Source organism: Gadus macrocephalus, chromosome 23, assembly GCF_031168955.1.
Source record: "Gadus macrocephalus chromosome 23, ASM3116895v1".
Taxonomy (NCBI): Eukaryota; Metazoa; Chordata; class Actinopteri; order Gadiformes; family Gadidae; genus Gadus; species Gadus macrocephalus.
The window spans coordinates 8028670-8042974 of record NC_082404.1 but is presented as its reverse complement, the minus strand read 5'-3'; the positions used below and the strand labels follow the sequence as shown (position 1 = coordinate 8042974).

Genomic DNA, 14305 nt, shown 5'->3' with positions numbered 1-14305 from the left:
CGTCACCAACCTCGGTGTTAAAATGGACCCACAACTTAATTTTGACACCCACATCAAACACCTCTGTAAGACAGCTTTATACCACCTCCGGAACATCGCCAAACTCCGCCAATCACTCACCCTGGCTGATGCAGAGAAGCTCGTCCATGCCTTTGTCTCCTCCAGGTTGGACTACTGCAATGCACTCCTCATTGGGATCCCTGGCAAGAGCATCCAGAGGCTCCAATACATTCAAAACAGTGCTGCCAGGGTCCTGATGAGGGTGCGCAAGCATGAACACATCACCCCCATCCTGAAATCACTGCACTGGCTCCCTGTCCCACTCAGAATTGAGTACAAGGTCTCCCTCCTCACCCACCAGTGCCTTCACGGACTTGCCCCCCACTACCTTCAGGAACTCCTCACCCCCCCGACAAACTCACGTACACTCCGTTCAGGATCCACTCACACCCTCCAAACCCGACATACGAAGCTGTGCACCATGGGTGATCGGGCCTTTTCTGCTGCTGCCCCTAGACTATGGAACGCCCTCCCTGACCACCTGAGGGCTCCACAGACTACAGCTCTTTTTAAACGGAACCTCAAAACCCATCTCTTTAAAAGAGCATTTAGCTCAACTTTCTTTGAGGTTCCCCTTTTAGTTTTTTGTTATTTTTTTTTCTCTGAAGCACTTTGAGATTCTTGAATATAAAGTGCATTATAAATAAAATTTATTATTATTATTATTATATGTAAATAAGTGTATGTATGCTGTGTAATGTTTCATTATTTATAATCAACCAAGTCTAAATAGCTGTTACTATAATATAAACACAAATACAAACGAACAACACTGTGGCTTCCCTTTTATTCTTAAAATTTGTATGTACAAGTGCGACTGATTTATTCATTTTTTTAATGTACATTCAATATAGAAAGTTTATATACGTAATATTACATCAAACATCTCACAAATTGCACTAGTGTGTTTCACATAGGTTCATTATCCGAGTGGGTCAGTGACTCCACCCAGAGGACTGTTTTTCGATCACCTAGTTCAGTTCTGTTCTAGTGCTTTTTGCATTCTGGGGGAGGGGGGGGGGGGAGAATGAGGAGGTTGACGGGGGGTCTTGGAATCAGAGAGGGAGTGAGGTATGAATCAATAGAATCATGACGTTAACGTTGATTCGGTGGCGGCTAACAAGGAAGGGCCCGAGTAGGTGGTGGATTTAATAAAGCATCCAAGCCCCTGGCTGGACCGGCTATCAGGCTATCACAACTCATCTTGAAAGGAAACAGTGTACAGGAAAATCCAATCAAAACAGACTCCAGCTTGTCCCCACTCACAAACAATGGTCCAATACAACTTTACAAACATGTTAATGAAATGTTATCATTGGTAGAAGAGTCACGTGATTTCTGGAAAGGCTTGTCAATGGATTTGACGAGTGGGTCTGCTAGACCCGCCCTCCCTCACGACAAACTGAATGCTATCCCTCTCATTCAGAATGAGAGGGACAGCAGGTCTCTAATAACAATCTTCAGTCTTTCAATGTCTTTGTCCCCACGGCAAGAAAGGAAGAAAGGAAAAATCAACAGTAAAAAATATATTCATACAAAAAGTAAACAATTTTTTGTCCTGGTGAAAGGAACCGATAAAGATGCAGAAAAAAGGACAAATTAAAAGTAAACAAACAAAAAAGGGGTTCATTGTCTAAAAACAATTAGAAAGTGTTTCGTCAAGACTTGAGTGCTGTACTGTTTTTTTGGAGGGGAGGGGGAGAGTAGGAGAGAGAGAAACATGAGAAAGTGCTGCAGACATTTTCTGCGACAACCGCCGCTCGTCTGGAACGTAGCCTCGCCCCCCGTCGAGACGTAGCTCCGCCCACCTGGGTCTCCCTCTCTCTCCTCCCCCTGGTTGGTTTAGGGGGAGCCGGGCAGTCGCTCTCTCTCTCTCTCTCTCTCTCTCTCTCTCTCTGTGGGAGTCCGCCGCCGCTGGGCCAGGGGGGGGGGGCTGGTCTGGGCGCCTGAGCGGGATTGTGTCCGTGATTCCGTCAACCCAGGTCACCAATGTCGTTGTCCACAGGGGGCGGGACATTGGGCATGACTGTGGTGCCCGTCCCGGCCGTAAGGTAGCCCGCTACTCCTGGACCTGTTGGGGAGGGGGGGGAAATCACAGCTGGAAGATGTGCAACTCTTGAGGGCTGGCGATGTAGCACGCTAGGTTAGCTAGGTTTAGCTAGGAACAGCTCTGAACTAAAACATATAGGATGGAGGGGGAGTTAGCAGACATGGTACATGGTATACTGGTGTTATAATGGTGTGGGTGAAGTGAGCACTGCAAACCACAGACAAAAACTACAAACCACTGAAAAAAAACTACAAACCACTGACAAAAAATCACAAACCACTGCAGGAATTGCCATTTTCATTTTCTGGTTGTCATGCCAACACAGGTTGTTATTGATGCACGCCGAGCAACTAAGTTAGGTGTGAAACCAACCGGCTGACAGCCGTGTGCAGAGCAGAGCCGAGAGCGGGGAGGTGGAAATGGAAACAAGAGTGTCGGAGGGGACACAAGATGGAGATGGAAGGGGGGTGAGTGGGGAGCTGGAGGAGGTGGGAGGAGCCACCAGGTGGAGCTCTACCTGCTTCAGAGCAACTGAGGCCAGCTCAGGAGTCTAGAGACCGCCGCGCAGGGGGCTGCTGGCGGCCAGGAGAGAAGGAGTGGACACCCCTGAGGAGGAGGAGGAGGAGGAGAAGGAGGAGGAGGACCAGAGGAAGAGGAGGAGGAGAGAAGAGGAGGAGGACCAGAGGAAGAGGAGGAGGAGGAGGAGGAGGAGGAGAGAAGGAGGAGGAGGAGAGAAGGAGGAGGAGAAGAGACAGAGGAGGAGGAGAAGAGACAGAGGAGGAGGAGGAGGAGAGAAGAAGGAGGAGGAGAAGAGACAGAGGACGAGGAAGAGAGAAGAAGGAGGAGGAGAAGAAAAAGGAGGAAAGGAGGAGAAGGAGGAGAAAAGGCAGAGGAGGAGGAGAGAAGAAGGAGGAGGAGAAGAGACAGAGGAGAGAAGGAGGAGAGAAGGAAAAGGAGGAAAGGAGGAGAAGGAGGAGAACAAGGAGGAGGAGAAGAGGAAAACGTTTGCAGGAGTGTGGAGGAGTTAGGCACAAAGAGGTTAAGGTTTCGAAGGTAAAAGCAGAATGCAGTTCAGACCCGGCACCAGGGAGGGAGGTTTACCCCAGGACCACGGCGTCATGGGCAACACACGTAAATAAAGACAGGAGGTTTCCGTCGGAGTTACCTGTGAGATACCCGGCCGTCTGCGATTCAGAGATGAACAGGTCGTGTTTCTGGTCTTTGAAGGCGCTCCACACACTGGACCTGGCCAGGATCTCGTTCACCTGGAGGGGAAACAATCTGCATTAACCCCAGGCGAAACCTCTGCTGGGATCTACTTCCTTCTTCCTGTCGGCTGTCAAACTATGAAGAGCTATGAGGAGAGCTAGTGGTAAGAGTTAGGTTTTTGTTTGTGAGACCCCCTATATCCCTTTCCATTTTCAATATGGTTGTTTTTCATAACTTTGCTATGTTTTCCTCACGGTGGGGGTTGTTAGTGTATTGGATTATTTCCATTGCATTCATTCTGACCACCAGTTCATAGTAGCATAGCTACATTTGTTACCCTCTTTGAGGGTTCTGGAAGAAGGTGAGGGCGGCTCGGCCATACCTGCTCTCCATACTGCAGGCTGCGCGACATGGACTTGAGGGCCTTGACGATCTGGGCCTTGGTGGCGGAGGGGTTGTCCAGCGTCTCCAGACCGATGCCCTCCAGCAGCTTCAGGAGGTAGGGGACCAGCTCCACCCTCAAGGCCTGGAACCCACCGCGTCAAAACACAAGAACATGTCAACACAAAATATAAAAGAAAGAAAGATAGAAAAGAAGAAAGAAAGAGAGGGCGAGAGGGAGATCAGTGTATGGCAGTGCGTACCTGTGCAACGAGGTCGGTCTGCTCCTTCTGGAACATGCGGTTGAGGGCCTCGCAGGCGAGCCCCGCCATGTCGGCCCGCGACCTCATGCCACTCATCAGGGGCCCGATGGTCTCCAGCGCCGCCATCGACCGCACGCAAAGCTACACGCACACACACGCACACACACATTAGGGTGACTTCACCGGAGCACTACAGCACATTCCAAGAGAGCCACATTGGTCTCAACATAAAAACACTGCAATAACACTGCAGGGTAAAAGTAGACCTAATAGCTAGTATTTTTTGCCAACAGCAGGGCTGACAAAGCCTAAATAAGTTTTATACATTTTATATGTACATAAAATGTTTTATATGTTGGCATTTTATATGTTGGCAATTTCAGTCCACATGACTTCCTAAAACTCCCCCTGGAGCATGGCCACTAATGAACAGACACTAAAAGCACTTCTCATATTATTGAATGTACTTATGTACTGTAATATTCTAATATGCTGGCACGCCATGCTGCCCTCCCTAGCATGCTACCCAGCCATGCTAACTAGCGGGGCTGTACTTTTCACTACCTCTTCTAGGGGGGTCACTATTCGAGTCAAATTGATTCTAGATTCAAAACTATTCCCGATTCAATATTGATTGCCTAGCTTGCTTACGATTAGCATGCCTAGCATGCTAATCGACTGCTTGCTGCGCTACCAGTTATACATACTAGCGACGCTGTGCTAACTAGCATGCTTACCATCCGTTGTGCACTGTCTAGCATGCTAACCATCGGCGCTACCTCACCTCATTGTCCGACAGGACGTGCAGCAGGCGGATGGCGCTCTTGGGGATGGCGTTGTTGCGGTGGTTGAGCGCGGCCAGGATGCGCGGCAGGTGGCCCAGAGGAGGGACCTGGTCGGCCAGCTGGCCCTGCGTGCTGAACAGACACACTGCTGCCGTGGTAACCGTCTCCAGGGCCTCTCCCTGCAGGGGTCAGGGGATGTGCAGGCATACAATTTTACGGTTTATTGGTAAATCTGTGTGGTGTCTATAAGTGAGTGTATGAGTGTGTGCATAAGCGTATCATGTGTTCTGTTCGTCTTCATGAGTAAGTGAGTGAGTGAGTGAGACAGAGTGAGTGAGACAGAGTGAGTGAGACAGAGTGAGTAAGACAGAGTGAGTGAGACAGAGTGAGTGAGACAGAGTGAGACACAGTGAGTGAGTGAGACAGAGTGAGTGAGACAGAGTGAGACAGAGTGAGTGAGTGAGTGAGTGAGTGAGTGAGTGAGTGAGTGAGTGAGTGAGTGAGTGAGTGAGTGAGTGTATACATGCGTACATTGGGGTTGTTCTTCTCCAGCAGCTCCGTGATGGTCTCCAGCAGAGAGACGAGGAACTCTCTGGGCTTCCTCAGGACCCAGCCGGGCTGGGCGATGAAGATACGCAGGAAGACCCCGCCCACCTCCAGCTCCCCCTGTCCCGCCCCGTATGCAACCGTGAACTCCTCCGGCAGCTGGGGGCAGAGGTCAGAGGTCGGGGGATTCAAAGGGGTTTTCTAATAAATACGCATTCTATGTCCATTGTACATATACATGTATTGTACATATATGTAATAGTTCAACTTACCCTCCAGTTGACATCAGGGTTATCCTTCTGCTGTTTAAAGTGACTGGAAAAACAAAGACAGAAGACAAGGAGAACATAATGAAGCTGCAGTACACCAACTGAACAACTGAAGGGACAGAGGAGCGATGCTTTATGCCGCTTCGCCACACCAAAGACCCAGCGAAGCCAGAGTCCTCCAAGCAACAAGTCTGACCTCTGGGCGCGCCTACCCCACCCCTAACCGCTAATGTCAATGCTAACGCTGATGCTAACACTAACACCAGCACTGATGTTCAAACAGTGGATCCTTCAGGTGATCATGGTACCAGACTCAAACATTCTCACACATTAGCTTTTGCTAATGCTAAAGCTAACGCTAAGGCTGGGTCCGGAGGTTCTCGTTGTCGTGGGGACCTACTCGAGCATCATCTCCCGCACGGTGGTGGAGACGGTCTCGCGGGAGCCGTCGTTCCAGATGAGCTCGGGGTTCTCGTGCGTCCCCTCGAAGATGTGCACGGCCGCCTCGGCGTTGTCCCGCATGGCGTCCATGAACACGCCGGGCAGGAAGCGGATCAGCGTCAGACGCACCTGCAGAACAGCCGTCGACCATCAACAGGCGAAACAGAGTCCTAATCCTTCTATCTACCGCCGTGGATCATTGAGCTAGCTCTTTACTTGGTCCAGTGGTTTCACAGAAACATGCTTGGGCGGCACTTTTTTACAGTTGCTCCAACTATGTTTTATTTTGTAGACGCTATCGCAAGTAGCTTTGGATAAAAGCGTCTGATTAAGTGTGAAATGTGAAGGGGGGTGGATCACTTGTTGAAAGTGGCGGGAATTCAACGAACGTTCAAATGGGGGGGGCGTAAGTAACTTTGAGAGGATGAACCAAAGAAAAGCAAAGTGTGTTGACATCTTGCTCCGACGATGGCGGTTGTATTGTGGCAACAGACTTATTGATGCAAAAAGGTTAATGCCCAGAACAATCAATTAATCAAAATGAATGAATTCATTAATGAATTCAGTAGATTTGGGAGGGTTAGGGGTTAAATAGTGAGACCGTTGTGTTCATGCTCACCTTGGGACCGACCAGCTTGTCCGAGGTCATCTTGGAGAAGAGTTCTGCCGTCTGGGAGCGTACCTGGGGGTGGGTGGAGTTACAGAAGAGATCCAGCAGGTAGATCAGAGCACCTGGGAGAGAGAGGGGAGAAGGAGAGAGAGTTTACAGGTGTGACTGCAATGATGCAACCTGTGTCAGGCGCTTTCTGACACAGATAGCACCTATCTGTGACTCCAGGGTTCCGGTGGTAACGGTGTTGATAAGTAGTCAGTAGCAAGTAATGTACAAACCTTTGGCCATAGCCTCTTTGACTATCTTTGTGTTTGAGGTCAAGGCATACAGAGTCTCCAGCACCAGCTGGCGGCCTGGAAGGGATAAAGGGACAGTTAGTGATCGTAGGAAAACACCTCTCATCATATTCTCATATTATCAAGGGCAATGTCGTTGGGCACCTATGTTTTGAGCAGTGGGGAAAAAGTCCCATATACTCAAATATAAATAAACGCAAAAATCCATTCAGATGGGCAAAAGTGGAATGTTCTTGTATGAAAGTACTTAAGTACACAGCCATCACCAGGGATGTTCTCCAATATAAACAGAGAGAATGATGACTGCCACACAACACTGACAGCCAAAACGGCCACCGACTGCCAGTGTGTGTGTGTGTGTGCGTGCGTGTATGTGCTCTTACTGGAGGGCAGAGAGTGGAGGAGGACCAGCAGGTTGGAGAGGACCAGGGACTCAGAGATGTTGCTCACACACTCCTGGTTGGACGTCACCGTGTTGACCACCTGGAGAACAAACACAGTTTAGTCCTCCGTGATCACTCTGGCGTCACGGTATCAGCTGGTCTCCTGGAAAAAGTTGTTCACCTCTAAAGCAAGCTGCTGAACCTTGCCAGCTCCGTGGACGCGCAACAAGGAGAAGAGCAGCTTAAAGTGTCCGATGCACTCCGTTTCTGAACCTGTGGACAAACAGAACAGCATTCATTAAAGACCAAGCCGACAGGCTCTCTCAGTCCGACTCTAAAATCGGTTGGTATGTTTTGAGTGTCATAAGGGGATTGTGGGTAATCAGACTATCATATCATCCTATCATATTTGCACTGCGCAATAAACAATCAAATTGAATCTAATCTTATAAGAACTTGGGTAAAGGGAACAAGAGGGTTACAAGAGGATTGTGGGTATGGAGACCCGAGTTTAAAATTATTGTGGGGAATTAAGAGGATTGTGGATATGGAAGGGGGTTGTGAGTTAGGAAGAGGATTGTGGATATGGAAGGGGGTTGTGAGTTAGGAAGAGGATTGTGGGTGGTATTGTAGGTTAAGAGGAATTCTGAGTTACTAAGGGGATTATGGCAAACAGATGGGATTGTGGGTAACTTAGGTGATTGAGGGTAACAGAGGGGATAATGGGTAAGGAAGGGGATTGTGGGTAACAGAGGGGATTGTGGGTAACTTAGATGATGGAGTGTATCGGAGGGGATAATGGGTAAGGAAGGGGATTGTGGGTAACAGAGGGGATTGTGGGTCACCTGGGTTGTTCTTGATGACGTTGCGCAGCGCCTCCAGGGCCATCTCGGCGAAGCGGAGGCGCTCGGCGTGCTGCTGGGACTCCACCTTGTTGCTCTGGCTCATGGCCAGCAGGGTGTACAGGTACTGGGCCTGGGAGCCCACGTAGTCCAGCAGGCTGGCCGCGAACGCCTTGGGGAACTACACACACACACATAGACACACATGGAGATCACACCAACACACACATAGACACACAAACAAAAGAGACACACATTCACATTCCAGATGAAGGTGGAGGCTGGAGGCACCAAGTATTATAGTGTCAGTAAAACACGGTGGAGAGGAGGAACAGATATACGACAAAATCATTTGTATTAATTTATGAAGTCAATTATTAATTAGAATTATTTAGAAGTAAAACAAAATTTGATTTACCAGGATGCATAAGTAAACCAAGTAGCAAACATCTAGAGGAGCGACACTGTAATCTTACAGCGTCCTTTTAATGACAATTTAGGGCTTCAATGATACATAAAGGCAATAAGTCAGTACACCAGGGAAGTCATCCTGCTATGAATAGGTCCTGACCTCAAGGGGATAGGAAGGCTGCTCGTTGTAGACCCGGACGAAGATCTCCCCCACGATCAGCTCCTTGCTGTGGTCACTGAACACAAACTCAGAGCCAAAGGTCTTGTCGTTCTCTCCCTGGAAGGGAAACCAAACACTGACGTTACTGCAAGGCTTGGATAGAGACACTTGATGGGTGCACTGGTGACACACTTCTAATACAAGAGAATACTTGGCTGGTAGTAGTAAGTCGAGGTCTGCAACCTCACTCTGTGTCTAAGAAAATCCCTCGGAATTTGGAGTTCAGGAGGTGGAGCGGTTTGACTGCTCCCGACGAGCTGGCTGTCACCTTGCACGGTTGAGTCTGTCATGAATGTGTGAATGAACCGTTGTATTCAAAAATGTTATTTGTCAGATTCGGTGAACTCGACGCCCGTACCCATTGATGTTGCAGACCAGGACTTTTTCCACCACAGGACCTAGAAGAAATGGGAAGTTCCCGGTCTTCCCAGGTCCAGGTCTTCCCAGGCCCTTACCATGTGGATGTTCTCCCGCTGCTGCTCCTCCAGGAACTCCAGGAGCTCCGCCCGCGTCCCGTTGTTCCAGATCAGGTAGGGGTTCTCAGAGTTACTGTTCAGCAGCTTCAACACCTGCACACACACACACAGCAGGGCTCAGACACACTGCTCCTGCCCCTGTGTGTGAAGCGGCCTGAGTGTGTGTCAGTGTGTTTAGTGTGTCTGTCGTGTGTCACTGGGGTGGGCGTGTCAGTATGCTGTGCGTGTCAGTGTGCGTCAGCGTGTTTAACGGTTTGAGTGTGTGTCAGTGTGTTTAGTGTTGTCTGTCGTGTGCCACTGTGGTGGGCGTGTCAGTATGCTGTGCGTGTCAGTGTGCGTCAGTAACGGATTGAGTGTGCGTGTGTTGTCTGTCGTGTGTCACTGTGGTGGGCGTGTCAGTATACTGTGCGTGTCAGTGTGCGTCAGCGTGTTTAACGGTTGGAGTGTGTGTGTCAGTGTGTTTAGTGTTAGTGTTAGGGTTGGGGTTGGGGTTAGGGTTAGCGCGCCCCAGTCCATCCACCCACCTCGGCGGGGGTCCCCGAGCCCAGCCGGCGGGCCACGTACGGCGTCAACATGGCCGCCAGGCTCTTGCGGATGGTGGGGTTCTCCGGAGGCGTGGCGTCCACCCCGTTGGTCTCCGGGGCCGCTCCGTCGCCGGGGCTGGGGGGGGGCTTCAGCTGGGCGTAGCCCCCCAGGCGGCCCAGAGCCACCAGGCTGATCCTGGCTAGGCTGTTGGCCACCTCCTGCTGGTTGGAGTCCAGGCTGGCCTGGAGGAAGGGAAGACCCATGCACGCGGATATCAAGATTTATTCATCTGCAATACAGTGTTACGTGTTTTAAGCACATAAGCTGCCCCCACATAGCCACTAGGAAGCAGGATCGAACACACCAGCTGCATGACCCCCACACAGCCACAAGGGAGCAGGATCAAACATACAAGCTGTAATATCTACCCCAGCCACAGAAGGCAGCATCTTTGAGACAGACGCGGAAGCCGCAGCTAAGACTTCACATAGGCCACGCCCACTTCACATAGGCCACGCCCACTCGGTTCATTCGCAGCGCCCGGAGCCAGAGGAGGCCAGAGAATCATAGGCGGACCGGCAGAGAGCCTCGGGCCTAAGCCCCGGGGCTCGAAGTAGCTCTCTGTATTTCTCTCTACGCTGTTAGATACAATTCCCTCCCTTTTGCTTCATAGTTACCATACCGAAATACTTTAACAAATAAAGTGAGTTAAAAGCGACCCGTTTCGAACTACTTTCAACAAGAGCATGACAACAGCTTCAAGTTAACAATAGATGGTGATGTTGCTTATTTAAAAAAATAAATAATTGGAATAGAGGGCACTTCCATGAGTAAGATAAGATCAAATCGCGGGTACCGACAAAACATTCAAACCCGAAACCCCAACTTTCAACCGCACTAGAGATAAAATCTGTAACATCCTGTGGCAGTATGGTCTGATATTGGTCTCATATTGTATCGAGGCCACCGCCTTGTGCACCGACCTGCACTCCGCCCTCCTCCAGCGTGAAGTCGTAGTTGAAGAGGTAGACCAGCAGGTGCCACAGCACGCCCGCGTGGTACAGGTGGGTCTGCAGGAAGAAGTCCACCGCAAAGGAGCTGACGCACTGCACGGCCAGGGCGGCGGTCCGGGGGAGACCCTGGGAGGAGGAGGGGGAGGAGGAGGGAGAGGGGGAGGGGGAGGGGGAGGGGGGGGGAGAGGAGGGGGAGGGAGGAGGGGGAGCAGGAGGAGGAGGGGACCAGAGTGAGGGAGGAGGAGGAGGAGGGGACAGGAGGAGGAGGAAGAGGAGGAGGAGGGGGAGGGGGAGGAGGGGACCAGAGAGAGGGAGGAAGAGGGGGAGGAGGAGGTTGAGGAGAGAGGGAGGTGCGGACGGAGCGAGGAGCCAGGAAGAGGAAGAGCAGATAGAGAAAGAGATGGAGAAGGAGGAGATGGAGAGAGGAATTATGAGTATGACCAGCCACTCTGAGGTGCTCCTCAATATCATTTTTGATAACAGCTACATTGTCAGATAAACAGACTTCACTGCAGTCGTCATACACATTTCAGGTAACTCAGGGACCATGCCCCAGTAGAGGGCCTGAGAGAGGCCAGGGCTCACCTTGCCGTAGTAGAGCAGGTGACAGAGGTCTCTGATGATGTTGGGCAGCTCTATGATCTTCTCCCGACACTCCTCGAACTGAGCCGCCACGCTGTAACACTTACAGATGTGCCCGCACACCTGCAGACATACATCACGTTAGGTACACAGACATCACCTCGCACACACAGAAGCACACATCACATTACACACTGCAATACGTTTATACGTCCCATTGCACTACACAGCACGTAGAGCACATCAATTACTCTGACATTACATCACAGACTGTATTGTATGATACAGTGGACGTATAGGACACACGCGAATCACATCAGATTGGGCCCAGTTGACGAGCTGCGCAGTACCTCTCCCCAGACACTAGAGGGTGTGAGTAGTGTCGAAGAGATTCTCAACTGGTGGGTTGTGAAGGCATTTCATGGGGAATTTGGAGTGGGTCGCAGAGCACATGCCAAACCTTAATCTTTAAAGAGAAGCCCATGAGTTAACTAATGCTTTAATATTATTTCATGTTTTAAAGGCTTACGGTAATATTGACTTAGCCCCAATTGTCGCAAGGCAAGGCAAGGCAAGGCACTTTTATTTATATAGCACATTTCATGCCAATGGCAACCCAAAGTGCTTTACACAAATACAATGAAGTGTTTTCCATAATAAAAGGAAGACAAGACAAAATATAAAAATTTAAATGCATAAAATCAGATAAAAAACATAAATAAAGTGAATAAAGGGTTATGCATAAGGGAGAGCATATAAAACAGAAAATTAGTCTAAGAAAAGGCAACAGAAAATAGATGGGTCGCAGTTTTTCGTTTGCTCCATGTTTTCGACAGTACATGAAATCATAGTTGATAACTGCAATATCGGTAAATACAACTTTCAATCAAACTTTATCCGTCGTGACTTCATGACGAATGAAGCATGTGGGTTCAGAGGCTGTACCAGTAGAGAACCAGTGGGGTGTGGAGTGTATCATTATTGTTTAGTAGCAGTGTTCACCTGGACAGACATGTCTCCTGGCTTACTGGAGGCTGTGAGAACGGCCACACACCTGGAGAACGCCTCCAGCAACACCTGGTGAGGAGGAGGCGAAACACACAGCATGAGGAGAGGTGTACAACACACACACACACACACACACAAAACCACACACACTCACACACACTATATGCAATATATACATGATTAAAGATTAAAAGTCTCCCTCCATCCACTCTTTAGTTTCACTTTCCCAAACAGATTCAGACTCTCTCACCATTATTTCCCGCCACTAAACAGAGTGGTGGCTACCCCACCAGCGAACTGAATTGCACCATCCCTGCCAGCTAGCTCCGTACCTCGATGCCCTCTTCCCGCCGTAGCTCCTCTGCGTTCAGGGCGGAGCAGTTGACCGTGTGGAAGGCCAGCTCCGTGCCCGCGGGCAGCAGCGGCGAGGTCTTTGAGAACAGCTGGACGTCGCTGGTCTCCATGATGAGGGTTTTGATGAGCATGGGGTATCCGGCGTACTTGTAGGGCTCCAGTTCTGTTCCAAGGGCGAAAACGATTCAAATTTTTTTGCATAATTATACATTAATGCATCATTTGTAAATTAAATTACATTTTGTATTCCTCATTTCTCATTGAATATTTATGTTTGATGATCTAATTGTACTGGGAGATACTACAAATTCTCATATAAAAGATGCATCTATACAATTTCCCCTTAGCAGCTAAATGAACAAAAATGCTAGCTTCATGGGCTATGTGGCTATGTGGGCTATCCATTAGCTCCCTGAACTTCAGTAGCTTCATTAGTTCCACCAGCTCAACTAGCATAATTAGCTCCTTGAGCTTCAGGAACAGCTACATTACGTCAAATAGCTTAATTTGCTCTATTAGGTCCAATAGCTTCATAAGCACCCTGGGCTAAAGTAGCTTAATAAACTCTGTTAGGTGCACCAGCTTCATTAGCTCTGCTAGCACCGTGAGCTCCAGTAGGTTAATAAACTATTTTAGGTCCACTAGCTTCAATGGCTCTGCTCGCTCCCTTGGCTCCGGTAGCCCTATCAGCTCCATCATGTCCCCTAGCTCCAGTAGCCCTATCAGCTCCATTATGTCCCCTAGCTCCAGTAGCCCTATCAGCTCCATCATGTCCCCTAGCTCCAGTAGCCCTATCAGCTCCATCATGTCCCCTAGCTCCAGTAGCCCTATCAGCTCCATTATGTCCCCTAGCTCCAGTAGCCCTATCAGCTCCATCATGTCCCCTAGCTCCAGTAGCCCTATCAGCTCCATTATGTCCCCTAGCTCCAGTAGCCCTATCAGCTCCATTATGTCCCCTAGCTCCGGTAGCCCCATCAGCTCCATCATGTCCCCTGGCTCCCTTGGCTCCGGTAGCCCTATCAGCTCCATCATGTCCCGTGGCTCCCTTGGCTCCGGTGGACCACCGACCTTCCTTGTAGCGGTTGAAGAGGATGCTCTGGGCCTGCAGGATGAGGATGATGTTCTCTGGGTCGGGCCCGTCCACGATGCGGGCCGACTTGGTGCACAGGAACTCATAGGCCTTGTTCACTTTCTCAAACATGTCCTGCACACAAAGAAACGGAAACACACAGACAGAAGTATGAGCTTAATTGTGTGTGCGGTGTGTTTGTGTGGTGTGTGGTTTGCGGTGAGATGTGAGCGTGTGTAAACAGGAAACATGAATGATGAAGCCCTTTAAGAGGCCAGAGAGAACTTTCGCATAAATGTAGTCAATGTACCATTTTGATTTATAAATGTAACATATGTTTTACAAAAAAATATCATATATTGACTTGATATCCAGAGACCAATACACACAACATGAACAAGGCTGTTTCACAGCCAGTGTATGCGTACATTTTTGGTATATGTTCATATGCAACATTAATTACACACTGATTAGGTTGAGGTACATATTAGGTACACAGGAAGTTCACG

The 14305-nt window shown here is 49.5% G+C and overlaps 1 protein-coding gene across 6 annotated transcripts in view; it reads right to left on the bottom strand.

Annotated features, from left to right (window-relative positions):
- Positions 1-828: 828 nt before the first annotated feature.
- Positions 829-14305, bottom strand: part of LOC132452717 (dnaJ homolog subfamily C member 13-like) — a 45740-nt gene continuing 32263 nt past the window's right edge. For 5 of the 6 annotated variants that reach the window (XM_060045477.1, XM_060045472.1, XM_060045473.1 and 2 more), the window contains 21 exons: positions 13796-13931; positions 12706-12890; positions 12368-12442; positions 11369-11488; positions 10754-10909; positions 9770-10012; positions 9225-9338; positions 8710-8826; positions 8142-8319; positions 7478-7569; positions 7297-7396; positions 6896-6970; positions 6624-6736; positions 5964-6133; positions 5567-5609; positions 5280-5453; positions 4748-4927; positions 3964-4104; positions 3702-3845; positions 3276-3375; positions 829-2131 (listed from right to left, as the gene is read on the bottom strand). In XM_060045477.1, the coding sequence (XP_059901460.1) occupies positions 2034-2131; positions 3276-3375; positions 3702-3845; positions 3964-4104; positions 4748-4927; positions 5280-5453; positions 5567-5609; positions 5964-6133; positions 6624-6736; positions 6896-6970; positions 7297-7396; positions 7478-7569; positions 8142-8319; positions 8710-8826; positions 9225-9338; positions 9770-10012; positions 10754-10909; positions 11369-11488; positions 12368-12442; positions 12706-12890; positions 13796-13931 (2754 nt within the window). In that variant the 3' untranslated portion in view covers positions 829-2033. Of the gene's footprint in view, positions 2132-2627; positions 2717-3275; positions 3376-3701; positions 3846-3963; positions 4105-4747; positions 4928-5279; positions 5454-5566; positions 5610-5963; positions 6134-6623; positions 6737-6895; positions 6971-7296; positions 7397-7477; positions 7570-8141; positions 8320-8709; positions 8827-9224; positions 9339-9769; positions 10013-10753; positions 10910-11368; positions 11489-12367; positions 12443-12705; positions 12891-13795; positions 13932-14305 lie in introns of all 6 variants that reach the window. The other variant, XM_060045475.1, reaches the window with a different exon arrangement.